Here is an 18,595-nt window from a genome sequence, read left to right as displayed (position 1 = left end):
ACCACCCTCCTAGTGAAATAATTTTTCCTAATATCCAATCTAGGTCTCACCCATTGCAATTTGAGACTATTGCTTCTTGTTCTGTCATCTGCCACCACCGAGAGCAGCCTAGCTCCATCCTCTTTGGAACCCCCCTTCAGGTAGTTGAAAGCTGCTATCAAATCCCCCCTCACTCTTCTCTTCTGCAGATTAAATAAGCCCAGTTCCCTCAGCCTCTTCTCGTAAGTCATGTGCCCCAGTCCCCTAATCATTTTCGTTATCCTCCTCTGGACTCTCTCCAATTTGTTCACATCCTTCCTGTAGTGGGGGGCCCAAAACTGGACGCAGTACTCCAGGTGTGGCCTCACCAGTGTCGAATAGAGGGGAATAATCACTTCCCTCAATCTGTTGGGAATGCAGCCCAATATGCCGTTCGCCTTCTTGGCAACAAGGGCACACTGTTGACTCATATCCAGTTTCTCGTCCACTGTAATCCCGAGATCCTTTTCTGCAGAACTGTTGCTTAACCAGTCGGTCCCCAGCCTGTAGCAGTGCATGGGATTTTTCCGTCCTAAGTGCAGGACTCTGCACTTGTCCTTGTTGAACCTCATCAGATTTCTTTTAGCCCAATCTTCAAATTTGTCTAGGTCACTCTAGACCCTATCCCTACCCTCCAGCGTATCTGCCTCTCCCCCCAGCTTAGTGTCATCCGCAAACTTGCGGAGGGTGCAATCCATCTCATCATCCAGATCATTAATGAAGATGTTGAACAAAACCGGCCCCAGGACTGACCCCTGGGGCACTCCTGCTTGATACCAGCTGCCAACTAGACACCGAGCCATTGATCACTACCAGAAATTCTTTGTGTGTTTCAGTTAAACCCAGAGCAGATTCTGACACAATAGAAGAACTTTCAAATTCCTTCTCAGAAGGCAAGCTGCTATTCTCAGCAGGAAAAAGACTAGGATTTCCCTCCCCTTTCACAGCCTTCCTCACTGACTGCAGACAAAGCAGGTGTATCAGACCCATACTTTCCCTGGGACCTGCTTATAATACATCTCTACCCCGATATAATGCGGTCCGATATAACGTGTATTCGGATATAATGTGGTAAAGCAGCGCTCCGGGGGACGGGGCTGCTTTACCGCGTTATATCCGAATTTGTGTTACCGCAAGCGGTTCCTCTGTGCCCGCCCGTTAGTTGCTGCGGCTCTCCCTGGGGCCGCCGCACCCCAGCTCACCTTCGCTCCGCCTCCTCCCACGAGCGCAGTTCTGCTTCTCCTCCCTCCCAGGCTTGCTGTGCCAATCAGCTGTTTGGCGTGGCAAGCCTGGGAGGGAGGAGAAGCGGAGCTGCGGCGTGCTCGTGGGAGGAGGCGGAGCGGAGGTGAGCCGGGGCAGGGGGGCCGCAGCAAGTAAGGGGGGGGAGGGTGCAGAGGAACTGCTCCCCGCCCCAGCTCATCTCCACGCCGCCGCCGCCTCCTCTCATGTGCATGCCGCTCAGCTCTGCTTCTCCCTCCCATGCTTGCCGCGCCAAACAGCTGGTTGGCGCGGCAAGCCTGGGAGGGAGGGAGGAGAAGCGGAGCTGCAGCGTGCTCATGGGAGGAGGCAGAACGGAGATGAGCTGGGGTGGGGGGGGCCCCGGGGAGGGCCACAGCAAGTAACGGGGGCGTGCAGAGGAACCGCTCCCTTCCCCAGTTCATCTCTGCCTCTTCCCCTGAGCACGCCGCCGCTGCTCTGCTTCTCACCCCCACCCCGTTCCAGGCTTGCCAGGCCAAACAGCTGATTGGCGCGGCAAGCCTGGAAGGGAGGGAGAAGCGGAGGGGCGGTGGCGCGCTCAGGGAGGAGGCGGAGGCAGAGAGGAGGTGAGCTGGGGCAGTGAGCGGTTCCTCTCCCTACCCTGATGTAACGCAGCCTCACCTATAACACAGTGAGATTTTTTGGCTCCTGAGGACCGTTACATTGGCTACAATGTTATTACCTATTAAAATATCAGTGGGTAGCAAATTCCTAATGCCAACCACAGCATCACCTAACTATAGAACATTTCAGTACTGAAATCATCAATTTTTATACATCAGGTCAAATTCATATCAAAACGGATAAATACAGTCTTTTACATATCATGACTAGTGATCCTGGGCAATCCACAAAGAGGAAAGAGCTGGATTGAGGAGCCAGGGAGTGCAGAACTCTGAGATGTAGATATTTGTGGGAGAACCAGGACCATAGTGAATTGCTTTGAACTGTTAAGCATTGGAGCAGCAAATTGGCTCATGACTCAGCCAATTAAATTGTTCAGTATTGAAAATTGCTTCGGTATTGCCTCGGGAACATAGCTCAGTCTTGTCTAAACTGCTCTATAAAAGTGAGTTTTTACATATATCAAAGGGCTGTTGGGTCTCACAGTATGGTAAAAAGTATATTGTGGGCTGGCAGTTAGTTTATAAACTTGTTTGTTCTGGAACCGTGTCTTACTCTGTAGAGCACCACATACACTTACAGTGCTATGTAAATGATTTTTACTAGCAATAATAAGTTTTTTTTCTCTTTCCTTTTCACAGTATTTTTGAAGATGAAAGTGTGAAATTGCGACAGCTGAAACTAGAGAACCAGGTAAGTGAACAGGCAGTGCAGAGGCTGACAAGTGTTACTATAAGAGAATGGTCAAAACATCAGTCTCCCGGAATTTACAACCACATTTCACATTATGAGTCTGAGGCCTGGTCCCCACTAAGTCCCCACTTCGGACTAAGGTACGCAAATTCAGCTACGTTAATAACGTAGCTGAATTCGAAGTACCTTAGTCCGAACTTACCGCGGTCCAGACGCGGCAGGAAGTCTCCCCCAGTCGATGCCACGTACTCCTCTCGGCAAGCTGGAGTACCGGCGCCGACTGTGAGCACTTCCGGGATCGATCCCAGAACATCGATTGCGTGCCGCCGGACCCTCCGGTAAGTGAAGACAAGGCCTGAGTTTGCCGCTTCTTTATTCTGATAGGGAAGGAGAGACAAATGCTTGCACTTCTTTCTTCCCCCCATTGTGCCTCTTGGATGCACCTGATTCACTGCTGTGTTTTTTATAGTCTTTACACCAGTGCAAAGTGGGTATAAAACACCAGCATTTTGCACCCACTTTGCACTGGTGTAAACAACTGCAAAAGGTACAGAGCAACTCCTATGGCATGTGAGACCATGTGTGGAGTAAAACAAAGACAGGGTGATGAGTCTGATATAAATGCTTGGAATGATGGACAGAGACCGATTAGAACTAATCTCTTCCATTTGCCTTCAAGGATTTTCTGGTTATCATTAGTTTAAGAGTCAAGTTTGCCACAGTTTTTGTTTTGATTTCCTTGATATTTTGTGCCTCCTGCAAGTGTTGTTTTATTCATTTCATTAGGATTCAGTCATCACAAGACTGAGTGGATCAAAAGAGAGGAGGAGAATTAATCGCTGTAGGGAATTATCCAGTTTAAACATCAAAGCAGAAAGAAAAATACTCTCTAAACAGTAGAAAGAGCTGCTTAACCCCTCTGTCAAGATAGACTTCCAGCAACTTTCTATCTTTCTTTTTCTACATACAACGCATTTTTGGCTTAGCATTTGATTTGGGAGAAGAGCAGGAATTGTATCTCTTTCCAAACAGCTGATTGATACACAACTTGCTGAGTGCCCAGACCACCATACCCTTTAGGGCACTTAGATAAACATATTCATCCTTACTATTCTGCTCTGTGAAATTTAAAATGAGTATAGGTTAATATAGAGGCGGATTAAGGTTTGGTGGGGCCCTCAGCCAGAGCATGTGGTGGGGCTGCTCCCCACCCCATCCATCTGTGGCCCCACCCTTGTTCCACCCACAGTCCCACCCATTCTGCTCCCCCACCCATTTACTCCTTTCTGCCACCCCAAGACCAGAGAAGCTCTGTCCCCCCCATCATGACCCTGGGGCTGCAGCAAGAAGTGAGAGCTCCCCCAGCCCTGAGGCCACGGCAGGGAGTGAAAGCGCCTCCAGTCCCAGGCCGCAGCTGGGTTCAGGTGCTGCAGCTTCGCCTGGTGCTTCTGCCAGGAAGCAGAGGTGGGGTTGGGGGACTTCCCCCACCCAGATGGCGCTTCTGCTGGGGAGCGGGGTCAGAATGTGGGGGCTTTCCCCGCTCCACCCGGCACTGCTATGGGTTGGGGCATTGGAGTTTCCCCTGACCCACAAGGCACTTTTTCTGGGGCTCTGGGCTTCCACCATCTGGGGGTGGATTTTTTTCGGGGCCCCCCAATTTACCAGACTCCCCCCGGGCATGGGCTCCATAGGTCCAGTGGCTAATCCACCACTGTGTTCATAGATTTTTGAGGCCAGAAATCCATTATGATAATCTAATCTCACTTGCTAACACAAGGCATAGAGCATCACCCAGTAATTCTTGTATAGAGTCCAATAACTCATAGTTGAACTAGAAGCATATATTATAAAAAGACACCCAGTCTTGATTTAAAGACTCCCAAGTGATGAAGAATCTACCACATTCTTCGATGAGCTGTTCCAGTGGTTAATTACCCTCACTTAGAAATTTGTGCCTTATTTCTAGTCTGAATTTCTCTCGCTTCAGCTTCCAGCCATTGAAGTTTGTTCTACCTTTGTCTCTAGTGTCAGATATGTTGTTTCTTTGTAGATATGCATGACGTTATCTAAGGGTAGGGTGACCAGATGTCCGGATTTTATAGGGACAGTCCCGATTTTGGGGCCTTTTTCTTATATAGGCTCCTATTACCCCCCACCCCATCCCGATTTTTTACACTTGCTGTCTGGTCACCCTATCTAAGGGTATGTCTAGACTGGCAGAGTTACAGAGCCAGCAGTTACAGCGCCGCTCAGAGAGCGCTGAAGGGAAACAGCTGTTGTATGTTCACACTATCAGCTGCCTGCGCAATAGCGTGTTCACACTTGCGGCACTTGCATCGGTATTCAGAGCGATGCACTCTGAGCAGCTATCCCACAGAGCATCTCTTCCTCTTCTGCCGCTAAGAGTTATGGGAAGGTAGAGGACATCCTGGTCCTGTCCCAATGCCCCATGATGCATTGGTTCGCATCCCAGCAGTCCCTGTGCTTCTGTCCACATTTGTCGCCATCTTTCAACAGTTTGTGTACTGCGCACTCTGCCTCTTCAGTCTGCAGGAATGGATCCCACACTGTAGACCAATATGCTGCTCGCTCTCACTAACACATCACGAGTGGCAGTGGAGTTATTCCTTAAACTATAAAGGCAAGAGGAGTTCAACATTGATCTTGTCACTCACAGTACTTACGACACGAGATTGCTTGTGGCATTCACGGAGGTGCTGACCACAGTGGAACGCTGCTTTTGGACTCAGGAAACAAGCACTGAGTGGTGGGATCACATCGTCATCCACCTCTGGGATGATGAGCAGTGGCTGCAGAACTTTCGGACGAGGAAAGCCACATTCATGGGACTGTATGACGAGCTCACCCCAGCCCTACGGTGCAAGGACACAAGAATGAGAGCTGCTCTGCCGTTGGAGAAGTGCATGGCGATTGTATTGTGGAAGCTGGCTACTCCAGACTGCTACCAATTAGTCGCCAACCAATTTGGACTGGGAAAGTTGACTGTTGGACTTGTGTTGACGGAAATGTGCAGGGTCATTAATAGCATCCTGTTCCAAAAGACCATGACTGTGGGCAACGTGCATGACGTGGATGGCTTTGCACAAATGGGCTTCCCAAACTGTGGAGGGGCGATAGATGGCACGCACATTCCAATTCTGGCACCAGACCACCTAGCCACCAAATATATTAATCGGAAGGGGTATTTCTCTATGGTTCTCCAGGCACTTGTGGATCATCGTGGGCGTTTCACGGACATTAACGCAGGCTGGTCCAGAAAGGTGCATGCCGCATGCATCTTTCTGAAACTGACCTGTTCAGGAAGCTGCAAGCAGAGACTTTCTTCCCGGACCAGAAGATCACCTTAGGGGAAGTCAAAATGCCCATTGTGATCCTGGGAGACCCCGCCTACCCCTGAATGCTGTGGCTTATGAAGCCATACACAGGGCACCTTGACAGCAGCAAGGAGCAGTTCAACAACATGCTGAGCAAGTGCAGAATGACTGTTGAGTGTGCTTTTGGCCATTTAAAGACCCACTGGCATTGTCTATATGGGAGGCTGGACCTGGCCTATGACAATATTCCTATGCTTATAGCCACGTGCTATACGCTCCATAATATTTGTGAAGGGAAGGATGAAAGCTTCACTCAGGGCTGGACTGCTGAGGCTCAGTGCCTGGAGGCTGAATTTGAACAGCCAGAGACCAGGGCTATTAGAGGGGTGCAGCATGGGGCCATAAGGATCAGGGATGCCTAGAGGCAGCAATTTGAAGCTGAAAGCCACTAATATTTGTTGCTATGCTCAGGAGTGCAGTGCTTGTTATGCTAGGAGGTGATTGTGATTGGTGCAGTTGATGCACTGTGAAGGTTTAAGAAAATTGCCTGTTGCTTTGCAGGGCTCTGTTTGCTTTCAATTTATTCCATTAAATTCCTTTCAAACCAAAACAAAGGAGAGAGACAAACAAAAAAACACATCAGCACTGAGGGGGATGGTAGGGTTACCATATTTTGTGCCTCCAAATGGAGGACACTCCCCGGGGCCCTGGCCCCACCCCCAGCCCCGCCCACGCCCACGCCCCAACTCCGCCCCCTCCCAAAGTCTCCGCCCCCTCCCCTGCTTCCCGCGAACATTTAATTCGCGGGAAGCCTGAAGCAGGTAAGGGGGGCGGGGGGAGGAGGCGCGGCCCAGGCTGGTCCCCCCGCGGCTCCAGCCTGGGTGGGCTCGGGCCCTGGGCTCCCAGCCCCGCGGGCCCGGCGCACCCTCCGGCTCACTCCCCGACCCCGGCTCCCCGGCCCCGGCTCCCCCCCTGGCTCCCCGGCTCCCCGCCCCCGGCTCCCCGCCCCCAGGGCCCGCTTTTGGGGATTTCCCCCCGGACGGGGATTTGAGCCCCCAAAAGCCGGACATGTCCGGGAAAATCCGGACGTATGGTAACCCTAGGGGATGGGGGAAGGGAGGGTCCTAGGAGGAGGTGGGGTCCCTGAACGGTTAAAGATTTGTGTATGTCCAGATATCATATGCAACCTTGTCCTTTGGAGTACAGTGCAGTGGGAACTGTACTTCAGCAGGGCTAAACTGCAGAGGGAAAGGGGTTGAGTGCAGTGGGTACAGGGAGTCCGCAGGGCTGGGCTGTGACGGGGCAGGAGTAGAATGCTGCGGGTACAGACTGGAGCCAGGAGGTTGAGAAGAGTGTGTTGGCAGTGTCTGGGGTGCGCATGGGAAAGAGTTTAGCGACAGCAGTTGCAGGGGAGGGCGGGTGCGGAGCTGCTCAGTTTGAAAAGCTCGTAGCGCCTGGAGCGTGTCTGCTTGGTGCTCCATAGGGTTTAAGCGCTTCGTTCTGGCATGCCACGTTCTCTTTTCAGTCCCTCTTCTCACTGTCCAGCCACTCCTTCGATTGTTGTTTTTCGGCCGTGGAGTGCATCATGACATCACGCAGAAAGTCCTCTTTAGTTTTTCATGGCCACTTTCTAATTCTGCGCAACCGTTCAGCCAGTCATAACAAAGAGGGAGGCTGGGCTCCCAAGGTCATCTCTGTGAAGCCAAAATGCAACATTTTACAGAAGTAATATTGTTTGCAACACATGGACCACTGATTCAGTGATTTAAAACACAGCCACTATTCCCATACCTGTCGCTAACTGGCTGACCCCAGGAAAGCACACATGAGCCACAAGACCCCCAAAATGGTGAGTAATCACAAGGGCGGGAGAAATCAGTGTTCCAGGACCGTACTGTACACTTTGCATATGGCTGTTGGGGAGAGCCAGCACTGTAGGGGGGCTTATAATCATTACTGTACCTACATTTTCCACAGGCTGTGTTCATTATGGAAGATATCTCGCTGCTGAGGGTGAGCAGGGAATCAAGGGAGGGTCTTCTCCAAGACTGCGGCTTCCACCCTGGCCCTTATGCGACTTGCCTGTGTGCAGCAATTGTCGTCTCCCCTCCCCTCCCCTCCCCTCTCCTCCTCCCAGTGATGGCAGAGTGGCACGGGAAAGTTACCCTTAATGGGGCAAGAAACAAAGCAGCTCTGCCAAAGAACCTGTGGCAGTGGATTGCCCAGTATCTCCATGAGAGTTTCCTGGAGATCTCTGAGGCAGATTCCCATGAAGTGAGGGAGTCAATCAACAACCTGTTCCACCACTCAGACTAGGCATGTGGTGGTACGCACATCATACAGATACAAGCCTGCTTTCTGCAACCCTCCTCCCCCCAACAACTCGCTTCAGCGATTCCCAAAATCAAAGCCACTTACCAGGGGTCTCCTCTCCTGTTTGCACTTTGCTAAGCTCTGACTGCTGTGACCAGCTAGACTCCTCCCAGGTAGAGAAGAGCTCCTGGCTGCATGCATCTCTGACTCCGAGTCCTCTCTGCCTCTGTGTTCCCCTCCCCCTCAACAACCTCATCCAAGATTTCCTCCTCCTGGCTCGGTTCACTCTCAACTGGCATGCAAGCCTTCGAAGTATCCACAGTGGCCTTCGCAGTGGAGATGAGGTCGCCACCGAGTATTGCATCCAGCTCTTTGTAGAACCAGCAGCTCGTGGGCGCAGCGCCAGAGCGGCAGTTTGCCTCCCGTGCCTTGTGGTAGGTGTTCTGCAGCTCCTTCACTTTGACCCTTGTAGCGGGGTGGTCATCCTGCTCCTGCCCGGAGGGGTTAAAAGCAGCCCTGGAGAGGGCTGTGGTTGGGGAAAGGCTGATTGGGGAATCAGCCACAGCTGAGGCCACTCCCCAATCAGGCCACACAGGGCCGGCTTTAGGCCGATTCAGCCAATTCGCCTGAATTGGGCCCTGCGCCAAGAGGGCCCCGCGCCACAGCTCTCCACCCCGCCCCCAGCTCACTTCCCACTCCTCCCCTCCCCTGCTCGCTCCGCCCCCTGCTTCTCCCCCGCCCCTGCTTCCCGCGAATCAGAGGTTCGTGGGAAGTCTGAAAAGAAGCAGGGGCGGGCAGGCAGCACCAGATAACCCGGGGTGGTGGGGGGTGCGACGAGGGCTCCGGGGAGGCACGGCCTAGTCCGGCCCCGGTTCCGTGGCTCCAGTCCCCCGGCCTGGCCCGGCCCCCGCGGCGCGGCTCTGGGTCCGGCCCCTGGCCCGGCCCCTGCAGCGCAGCTCCGGCCTGGCCCCCGCGGCGCGGCTCGGCTCCGGCCGCCAAGGGGCTCTGGGCCGGACCCAAGCCCAGCGAACAGGGCCGGAGTGCGGCTCGATTCCTGGGGGCGGGGCTTGCAGCAAGCCCCACCCCCAGGAATCGGGCCCCGCTCTTGCTAAAGCCGGCCCTAAGGCCACAGATGGCCCTATAAAAGGACTGTGAGCCAGGAGCTCAAGAGGACACTCTCTCGTCAGCCTCTTGAGAGAGAAGGACCTGGCTGCCTGGGGAGCTGAGCAGGGTACCCAGGGCCGGTGCAACCCATTAGGCGACATAGGCGGTCGCCTAGGATGCTAGCATTTGGGGGGTGGCATCTTGGGTCCTTCGGTGGCGACCACCGCGGCCGGATCTTCGGCCACCCTGGTCGTCATCGGCATTTCGGCGGAAGGAGCTGGGGCAGGGGGGCACGGAGAGGGCAGCCTGCAGCAAGTAAAGGGGGGGGCAGCACCCAGGGGAACCACTCCCCGCCCCAGCTCACCTCTGCTCCGCCTCCTCCCCTGAGCAAGCCGCCCCGCTCCGCTTCTCTCCCTTCCAAGCTTGCGGCGCCAATCAGCTGATTGGCGCCACAAGCCTGGCAGGCGGGAGAAGTGGAGCGGTGATGGCGTGCTCGGGGAGGAGGTGGAGCAGAGGTGAGCTGGGGCGGGGAGCTGCTGCACGGCTCCCCGGGCCGGGGGAAGCTGCCATGGGGAGTGGAAGGGGCACCTCAGGATGGAGGGGAGGAGCTGCCATAGGTGAGGGCGCCTCGGGGGGGGGGGGGATGGGGAGCTGCCGCGGGGGGCGGAAGGCGCAAGGTGGAAGTTTCGCCTAGGGCGTGAAACATCCTTGCACCCGCCCTGAGGGTACCTAGGGTGGAGCAGTGCTAGGGAAGGGCAGAAGGAGCTGGGGAGCTCCAGCCTAATAAAACCCCAGGCTGCAGGCCTTGTTAAGGGCCTATAAAGGGTACTGGGGCTGCAGAAGGGCAGCCCAGAGATAGGCAGAGGCAGCAGGTCCTAACCCCCCTTGCCGATGATGAGTGGTTTATAGACTGCAGTCCGCCCCAGTGAGTGGGGGCTAGATGGTGTCTGGCAGTAACCACTGAGGCGAGGTGGGGATAGAGGGTTGGGGGTTCCCCCAGGTGGGGAGACCCAGATTGTGGATTACTGCTGGGGGCAGAACCCTGATGTAGAGGGATACCAGGGTCCGGGAGGGACACGGAGGCCAATGGCAGGTGAGACACCAGCCTGCAGAGGGTGCTCCAGGCTGGAAGAGCTAATTTCCAGGATGACCAGCAGGAGGCGCCACACCGTGAGTCATCGCATCGCGACAACTCTGCACTGCAGTGTGTCCCAATCATGGCCCCTTTCTGTCATGCATCGTGAAATCTGTCCATAGGTATCATAATTCCTATGGCTGGAGCGCAGCTGGGACTGGACAGCCTCCTCTCCCCAAATGCTGATGAGGACCCGCAGCTCGGCATTGCTCCAAGCAGAGGATCGCCAAGTGCGTGGAGCAGGCATGGTCACCTGGAAAGATGCACTGAGATCACTGCACACAGCACACAGCAAACAGGAAGGGGATTTTCAAAATTCCCTAAGAATTTAAGGGGTGGGACTCATGGTTGGTCACCTGAGGGCAGGGCAGTAGAGTTCAATCTGATGACCAGAGAGGCGAGAACAGGCATTGTGGGACACCTCCCGGAGGCCAATGGCAGCACTGTAATCGACCAGGGTGTCTACACTGGCACCACGGCGCTGTACCCCCAGTGCAGAAAGCTGTACGCCTCTAGTTGGGGTGGTTTTTTTACAGTGCTGCAACTGCACAGTTTCTGCGCACTAAATGGCTTGGCAGTGTGTACACCTTGGGAGTTACAGCGCAGAAAGCTGCTTTACTGCGCAGAAACTTGCCAGTGTAGACAGGGCCTAAAGAAGTCAGTGGAAGGGTTTAGGTCTTTGGTTGTACCACTCAGACCGAACAGGATTTCTCCCTATCTAGGTTCTACAAATAATGTCTGATTAACCAAAGACACTGGATAGAGTACTTACTTTGGATCTTTCTTCTAAAATAAAAGAGAGTACAATACTACATGTCATTTGATGTTGTTAGGCAATGGGGCTAACCTAAGTAGAGGGATGGGAGTAGTTCACACCTCTCTGAGGTTCTGTTTTAGGCTGCTTGCAGACACATTTAAAGAGAACTGTATTTGTTTGCATTCAGAAGGTTCTCTGCAAAACTATAGTGACTAGAGACTTGTGACAAATTTTGGAACTTCAATCTGTTAGAGCTGCAGGTCCACAGCAGTGCTGGTAATTAGACCTCTTATTTAGGTATGTACATGTAGATTTAAATTTTTACCTTTAAACACTTCTGAAAATTTTGGTCTATTTTTTTTAATAAATAGAAGCTTAAATTCTGCAGAAAGAGAGAGGTAAGCAGCAGGTTGCAGGGGCACTGTGAGAGGCCACATGCTGGTCATATATTGTGCACCACACACTAAACAGGCTTTTTTCATCTTGCAATGTTTATCCCAGCTATTATAGAAATTAAAGATCTATTAAGCCACAGGACTCAGGACCTAAACAGTTAACCAGATGATGCTCAGGGAGCAACTTTTTCCACAGCAGAGATCTGCCTTTTATGTTTTCTGTGATGTGCCTAGCACATTTGTGGTTGCGATAAAAACGATGACGATTATTAATAAATAAATGGTGTAGTATTGCACACTCACGTGCTTTATTAGAGGGCTTGCGTCTTCCCCTAAGGCACAGAAAACCAAACTGGATGGCCCATTGGTCTGCTGTGTTATGCTAGATCTGATGGTCCTAACTCCCTGGGCAGCTTGCTGGAAATTTGATAGACTCAGTATTATTATTTTGTTTCCTGTGTTCACAGTGTTCTGAATTTTCAGGAATCCTGTGTAGCCTGAAAGTAAAATGTCATGGAAAGTTTTTAATATATAATGTTTCCAAAGTGTCAAATGCATCATGATAACCAGTGTCCTTTCATTATCTTATCGGGGCAAATGGAGCATACTGCTCCTGTGTCTTTTCCCTAAAGTACGTTAATCTCCATTATAATATAGGGATGGAAGAAAGAGTTGATATTAGCCAAAAGTAAACAAAATCCAATTCTATTATTTGGACATCACATCAGTCTAAGAGAATTTTTAAAAGAACACTTAGCAATGTTGATTATAGAGTTGTTATGCCATCTCGTTCAAACAAAGTGAACTGCTCTCTAACAGCCTTCAATGTATGCTTGGGGGATTAGATTTGTATTGGTAAATGTTGGTAAATATTGATTTTACCATACACACTCAAAGGGACGAAAAAATATTCCCATCTATTATATTGTGGTGTTACGCTAGCATTTAGTGCAGCCTGAGCAGAGGCACCATTTAGGTAGCTTTAACATTTGAAATCTTAACATATACTGTCATTAAATAATTATTGTCTGACCTCTCCTCCCCCATAATTTCACAACTGTGAAAATTTAAATAGATAAAAAATCTAAAACAATGCTTAAAAATAAATATTGATACTATCTATCAAAATTATTAAACAAAAAATTCTGCTAAGCTTACCTAAATAACAGTGAGGCAGCACATTTTCCATGCCTTAATCAAACATAGAAATAGAGAGAAACTCTTTTAAAACAAATGACCGTATTATTCCATTTTTTTTCTACCTTCTGGTTAACCAAAAGTTTTTGTTAAATGAAAGTGTGCATGATGAAATACTGTCCCACGTATACAGACCCCCTGTTTTCTCAAAGTTTTGGTGTGTCCCATAAACCCTTTGTTAAAACAGAATTGTACTGTACTAAGGCTATGTCTACACTACTGGCGCTACGGCAGCATGGCTACGGTGCCATAGCTGTGCCACTGTAGCACCATAGTATAGCCGCACTCTGCGGCGATGGAAGGGGTTTTCCCATCACTGCAGTAACTCCACCTCCACAAGCGATGGTTGCTGGGTCAATGGAAGCTTTCTTCTGTCGACCTAACCATGTCTACACTGAGGGGTTTGGATTTTTCACACCCCTGAGCACTGTTCCTATGTTGACCTAAGTTTTAAGTATAGACTAGGCCTAAGATGGAAATAAACTTATAGGGCAGCAAACACTAAAATGCTTTAAAAAACCTGGCCTAGTAGAAGAATCAGTGAGGTTGCTCTTAGAGAGTTAGTTTACTGGTATCAGATACTGGCCCCCAAATTCAATCTCCGATGCCTATAGTAACTGGGTATATTCTTACTGCATGTATAATGTCTCTCTTGCTTCCCTTCTCCTCTTCTGTCTGTCAGATAAAGGAAATGTCAGTGACAGATCCTGTTTCATATTTATTTTGAGGATAATGTGTTGTTGACTCTTGCTGTCTTGCTCAATGACATTTCCTTTCCTCGTATTTCCTTTCCTCCTGCTCTTGAATGATTATGGAATATATATATATATTTTTTTTAGTCTTGTAACAATATACTGGTATGTTCTGTGATCTGAGCCTGGTTATATATTTTGTAAAGCTGCAGAACCAGCAGACCTGAATTTCTGGTAAAGGGTCTGACTACCAATCAGTAGCGTAAATTTGCCCTTCAATATGTATTTGCAAAGTTTCTCTAATTCTTATGTAGTTTCTTCTTCCAAACCAATATTTTAATACTTATAAAATATACTGTTAATGTTCAGGCTATCCTTTGTGTGTAACGTTACAATAACAAACTAACTTGGACGGCACAGGTTCCAAAATAACCCAGTAACAAACCATCCTAGAGAACATGACTCTCAAATAATATCAGAGTAACAGCAACCCATGTAGCCTAGCCCTCAGGAATACCAACACAACAACAAACTAGCTCATGTGGGGCAGTGCTCATGAACAGTGCTAGGATAATAAACCAGGACATTCAATCTAGCCTTCATATGTGATCATGCAATTAAAGAAACAGTGTGCACACCCCAGACCTTCTGAGGAAACTTGCCATAAGAGATAAAAAAGAGCAAAGGGCCAAGAACTGAGCTCTGCAATTGAGAATACGTGCAGGGAAAGAGCCATCACCAGAGACAAAAAAAGAGAGGGTAGTTTAGTAGGTTTGGAAGGGAATGATGATAGAAGGACACCTCCATCCAGGTATCTACTTACTTTAAGGAGTATGTGGAGAGAGAAGTGGGGACTATCATCAGTGAGAACAACCTTCAGATTGCTCTTAAGATGATCTGTCTTTAGTGGAAGTGACTTGTACACATGTAGAACATCCCATTTGGCTTAGTGATGAACTACAGTGTACTAAAATCCGATTCTCCACTTTCCTTCACAGACCTTGTAACTCTCTGTACCAAGCATAGTTCTCGTCACAGTTACCCGCATGCGTCCAGCAGCGTCTTACCTTAATTATTTAAGTTAGAACTTGTTTACTTTATCACTTGTTATGACATCACAAGTGACAGGCTTATATATGTTGACACTAAGATTGGGATTCATAGTTCATTTGACTCTGGCTAATTTTGTCATTCAGCTTTGTATCACAAGGAATGAGTTCACTTGGTATATCAAGTTCTCTGTCATTCAGTTAGCTCAACACGAATGATTGAAACATCCTTGACTCCCCCTGTAGCTTCTACTCCTTCTTGTCCTATCTATGACCTCCAGTGTCTGAGAGCTGCCAGTTGTGAGGTCTCCTCTGGGGATGCCAGCTCCTATCAGAGAGTCCATTTCCTGTAAAAGTCCTGACTTGTTTTGCTGAGTCACAATAATATCTCTGAGTGCAATAGCAATGTCAGTTGGAAGAGTGAGGTTTTGAGAAATAGTATGTGGCAGTGTGTAGTGGGGCAGCTGCCAGGAGTGCAGGGGTTAAAAGCAGCCCTTGGAGAGGGCTGTGGCTGGGACCCAATTAGAAAAGGGGTTAAGAGCAGCCACAGTTGTGGTCACACCCGGCCCTGATATAAGGGCTAAGGGAGGAGCTGGGTCAGTCTCACTCCAGCCTTGGAGTGGGAAGGACCTTGTTGCCTGGGAGCAGAGGGTACCTGAAGCAGAACAGTGCTGGGGAAGGGCAGGAAGAGCTCGGGAGCTCTGGCCTGACGAGTCCCCAGGCTGAGGCCTTGCTGAAGGCCAAAGAAGGTACTGGGGCTGCAGGGAGACAGCTGGGCCAAGAAAGGCAGCAGGTCCAACTCCCTTGCCAGTGATGAGTGGCCATTACAGACTGCAGTTTGCCCCAGTAAATGGGGGCTAGATGATGACTGGCAGTAGCCACTGAGGCAAGGTGGTTATAGAGTGTTGGGGGTTCCCCTGGGAGGGGAGACCCAGACTGTGGGGATACTGCTGTGGGCAGAACCCCAAGGTAAAGGGCACCAGGGTCTGGGAGGGACATGGGGCTTGAGGCAGGAGAGACACCAGCCAGCAGGGGGCACTTTGAGGCTGAGGAGCTAATTCCCGAGGCAACCAGCAGGAGGTGCTGTGGTGGTGAGTGCTTGACCTGTTACACAGTGTAATTGAAGATTGTATCACATTGTAATGCAGAGGCACAAGGGAGCAGGGAGAGAGGTGTGGTCTCAAGCTTAACTTTGGCATTTTGCGATGTGTGGGTTTTGGGTTGGGTTTTTTTTTTTTAACCTTTTTACTGAGGCAAAGTTACTACGACATGTTAACATACTACATAGTACATTACTTATTCCTATGTAACATCAGGTTAATAGTCAAAGAACCTGGCTAAAGATCCTGGCTTGCTGACTGGAGAGTCCTCCTCATCTGAGTACATTAAAAAGGATGACCACATTTCTAAACACCCGTTCTCTTTTTGGCACTTCTCTTGTGTACATACTTGCTGTGAAAGCTTTCCCATTTCAAGGACAGTCCTTATTTTGCTTTACCTCAGTTCCATAGGAGGAGCAGTTACATTTGTCTGGTAATGTGCAATGCAAAATATAGCTGCTAATAAAAAGAAATTAATTTGTCATTCTGTTTAAAATGTAGATCCTTTAATAGGGTATTAAGTAGGCAGGTCAGGGGATATGTAGGAAGCTGGCATTTTGTCATAAGATGAATTTCTTTAATAATTTCCTTTCCCATAGAGAGTTAATTTTTGTCCAAATCCCTCTCCCTTTTCATCTGGGTTGTTTTCTTATCAACATTTTTTTCGGTCAAAATTGTACATTTCTTAGAAATGTTTTGTTCCAGCTTGCTCCTGGGTCAAGTCCTCAAATATGGTTAAAAGTCTTGATAGAGCAACCTTGTGTTAAGATTTCACTATAAAATATTTGAATTGTTAATCATGCAAAAGTAATATTGCACAAATATACTTCTCGGCATTTAATATTAAATTAGCTTATCTGTACTATTACACATTTGACATACTGAAATTTGATAACTGAAGATGTTCTTCAAAAAGACAGAATGTTTAGTCATAGAATCAGAGCTACTGTAGAGAGGCTGGAGGGCCCTGATGGGTTGTCATTTCTATCCTATCCATCAGTTTTAAATAGGTAAGTTGCGGACAGTGATTAATGAAACCATGAGACGTGTTTTGTATCGCTAATTCTAGTTTGTGAAATGCTTCATAGTGGATACTGAATAAATCTGCTAAATTTAACTCTGTGTGAATTAAAGAGTTATGGCAGTTTATATTGGATACAAAGACAAAAGATTGCTGATGGCCAAGGATTAGGTCGCAGTCTAAGGTGGTGCCTTGACCCCTGGCTGCCAGCAATGAAATCTGAGAGTTCAAGTGAGTGCCTCACTCCAGAGTCATCAGTGAAGTCTGCATAGTGGAATCATTCTGAAGTGTGACATCCTTATCAGAGCACACCAGAGCTTTTCAGACTTCATAGTGGTTCCAATATAAAATACTTTGTTGCCAATGGCCAGGGAGGGACTATGCATTGCCTCCTACTCTCGTGTGTGTGTGGCTATTCATCCTTACTTCATTTCCTTTGTTTCTCTTAGAGAGCTCTTCTGGAGAAGAAGCAGAGGAAGAAACGTCTTGAGCCCTTGATGGTGCAGCCAAATCCAGAAGCAAAGCTGCGTAGATCAAAGCCCAAAGGGTGTGAGGAGCAGACTCCCTTAGTTGAGACCCACACCCCTTTTCACAGCGATGTTGTCCTGCATGGTATGTAGCCCTCCTGATCAACAGACATTCTTACTAATGCTAGTTTGTTTTTACCTTAGGGGTGATCACATTTACATTCCCCAGGGGAATGGGTGGGCGAGAAACTAAAGGGGTTGATTTTGTTGGGTACAAAAGAAGAGCAGCACTACAGCATTCATTTGTTCCTTGTCACTCATCTGCTGCTAAGCAACACTGCGCTGTAAAAAAAACTCTCAACCTGAACTGGACTCCAGTGTCAGATTAGCTAATTAGACTGAGAAAATCTATCCACCTCTGAATGATCTCTCCTTAGAGTTGGACCAAAGCCATCTGGCTGAATGTGTGTGTGGAACTGTTTAGTTTCCTCACTTCCTGGGTACTTTAGTAGTGTTCCCAGAAATGTAGGGAGTTATAAATCTGGAGCAGGAGAAATTTATTGGATTTTTCTGAAGCAGTAAGAGAAAAGGAGGACAGAATAAAAGAATAGCAGGAACATGCACTATCCTTAAGACAGAGTTCTCAAAAATTGCCATGATAGGCTGATTGGGGAGGGGAAGGCAGTACAGGGGTTGATTAATATTGAATTTAGCTTTCTTCGTTTCCCCTGTCTCCACTGGCGTTCCTTATACACATTGGGTTTCAGCCACAGCCCTATTCCTGCTGACACTCTGAGGGAGTAAACTGCCCTCTGCTGGTGGCAGGGATTTTTGCATTCTCTTTCATCTCAGTTCTGGAATTCCTCTCCACTATCTTGGTAATTCACCCTAATCTCAAATTACAAATTCAAGTGTTTGGGTGAGAGAAGTTTTTCAGAGTCTTGTCCCTGTGACATGCAAACAGGATCCATTAGATTTACCTCCTTGCCATGTGGCAAGACCTAAATTTTGGGATCAGTGCGCCCTGCATGTGGCAGGGAGGGGACAGCAACATAGCAGCGAAGTGTTGGTAGAAAGGAAAGCTATAGGCACTGTGGGAAAGCAAGGAGCCAGTGGCAAGAGCTCAGTGGTCTCACAGCATGACAGTGAAATAGTGGCAAGAACCATTGGGGACAGTGATGTAGCAGGAGGCAGTGATGAGCTCACAGCCCAGGAAGCCCCACAGATGATGGGGCATAGGAGGGAACCGTGAAAGCCCCACAATCCTGTGAAAGTATCAGGAAAAGGACCATGAGAGCCAGGATCCTCCAACCTATCAGGGAGGTAGCAGGTATGCCTTGGGGTTTTGTGATACACCTTAAAGGAAGACCATGAGCTAAAAAGGATAAAAATGAATTTATTAATCTTAGTGGTTGCTCCTAGAAATATCTTGTCTCCT

General features: G+C 49.1%; 1 protein-coding gene across 1 annotated transcript in view; it reads left to right on the top strand.

Moving 5' to 3' along the window:
* Positions 1-1,084: 1,084 nt before the first annotated feature.
* Positions 1,085-18,595, top strand: part of TULP3 (TUB like protein 3) — a 39,695-nt gene continuing 22,184 nt past the window's right edge. Inside the window, exons 1-3 of the mRNA XM_034760851.1 lie at positions 1,085-1,089; positions 2,541-2,592; positions 17,140-17,302. Coding sequence (XP_034616742.1) covers positions 1,085-1,089; positions 2,541-2,592; positions 17,140-17,302 — 220 coding nt within the window. The remainder of the gene's footprint in view (positions 1,090-2,540; positions 2,593-17,139; positions 17,303-18,595) is intronic.

Source organism: Trachemys scripta, chromosome 1 (assembly GCF_013100865.1).
Source record: "Trachemys scripta elegans isolate TJP31775 chromosome 1, CAS_Tse_1.0, whole genome shotgun sequence".
Taxonomy (NCBI): domain Eukaryota; kingdom Metazoa; phylum Chordata; order Testudines; family Emydidae; genus Trachemys; species Trachemys scripta.
Note: the sequence above shows the minus strand (reverse complement) of the source record. Positions and strands in the feature narration are given on the sequence as shown.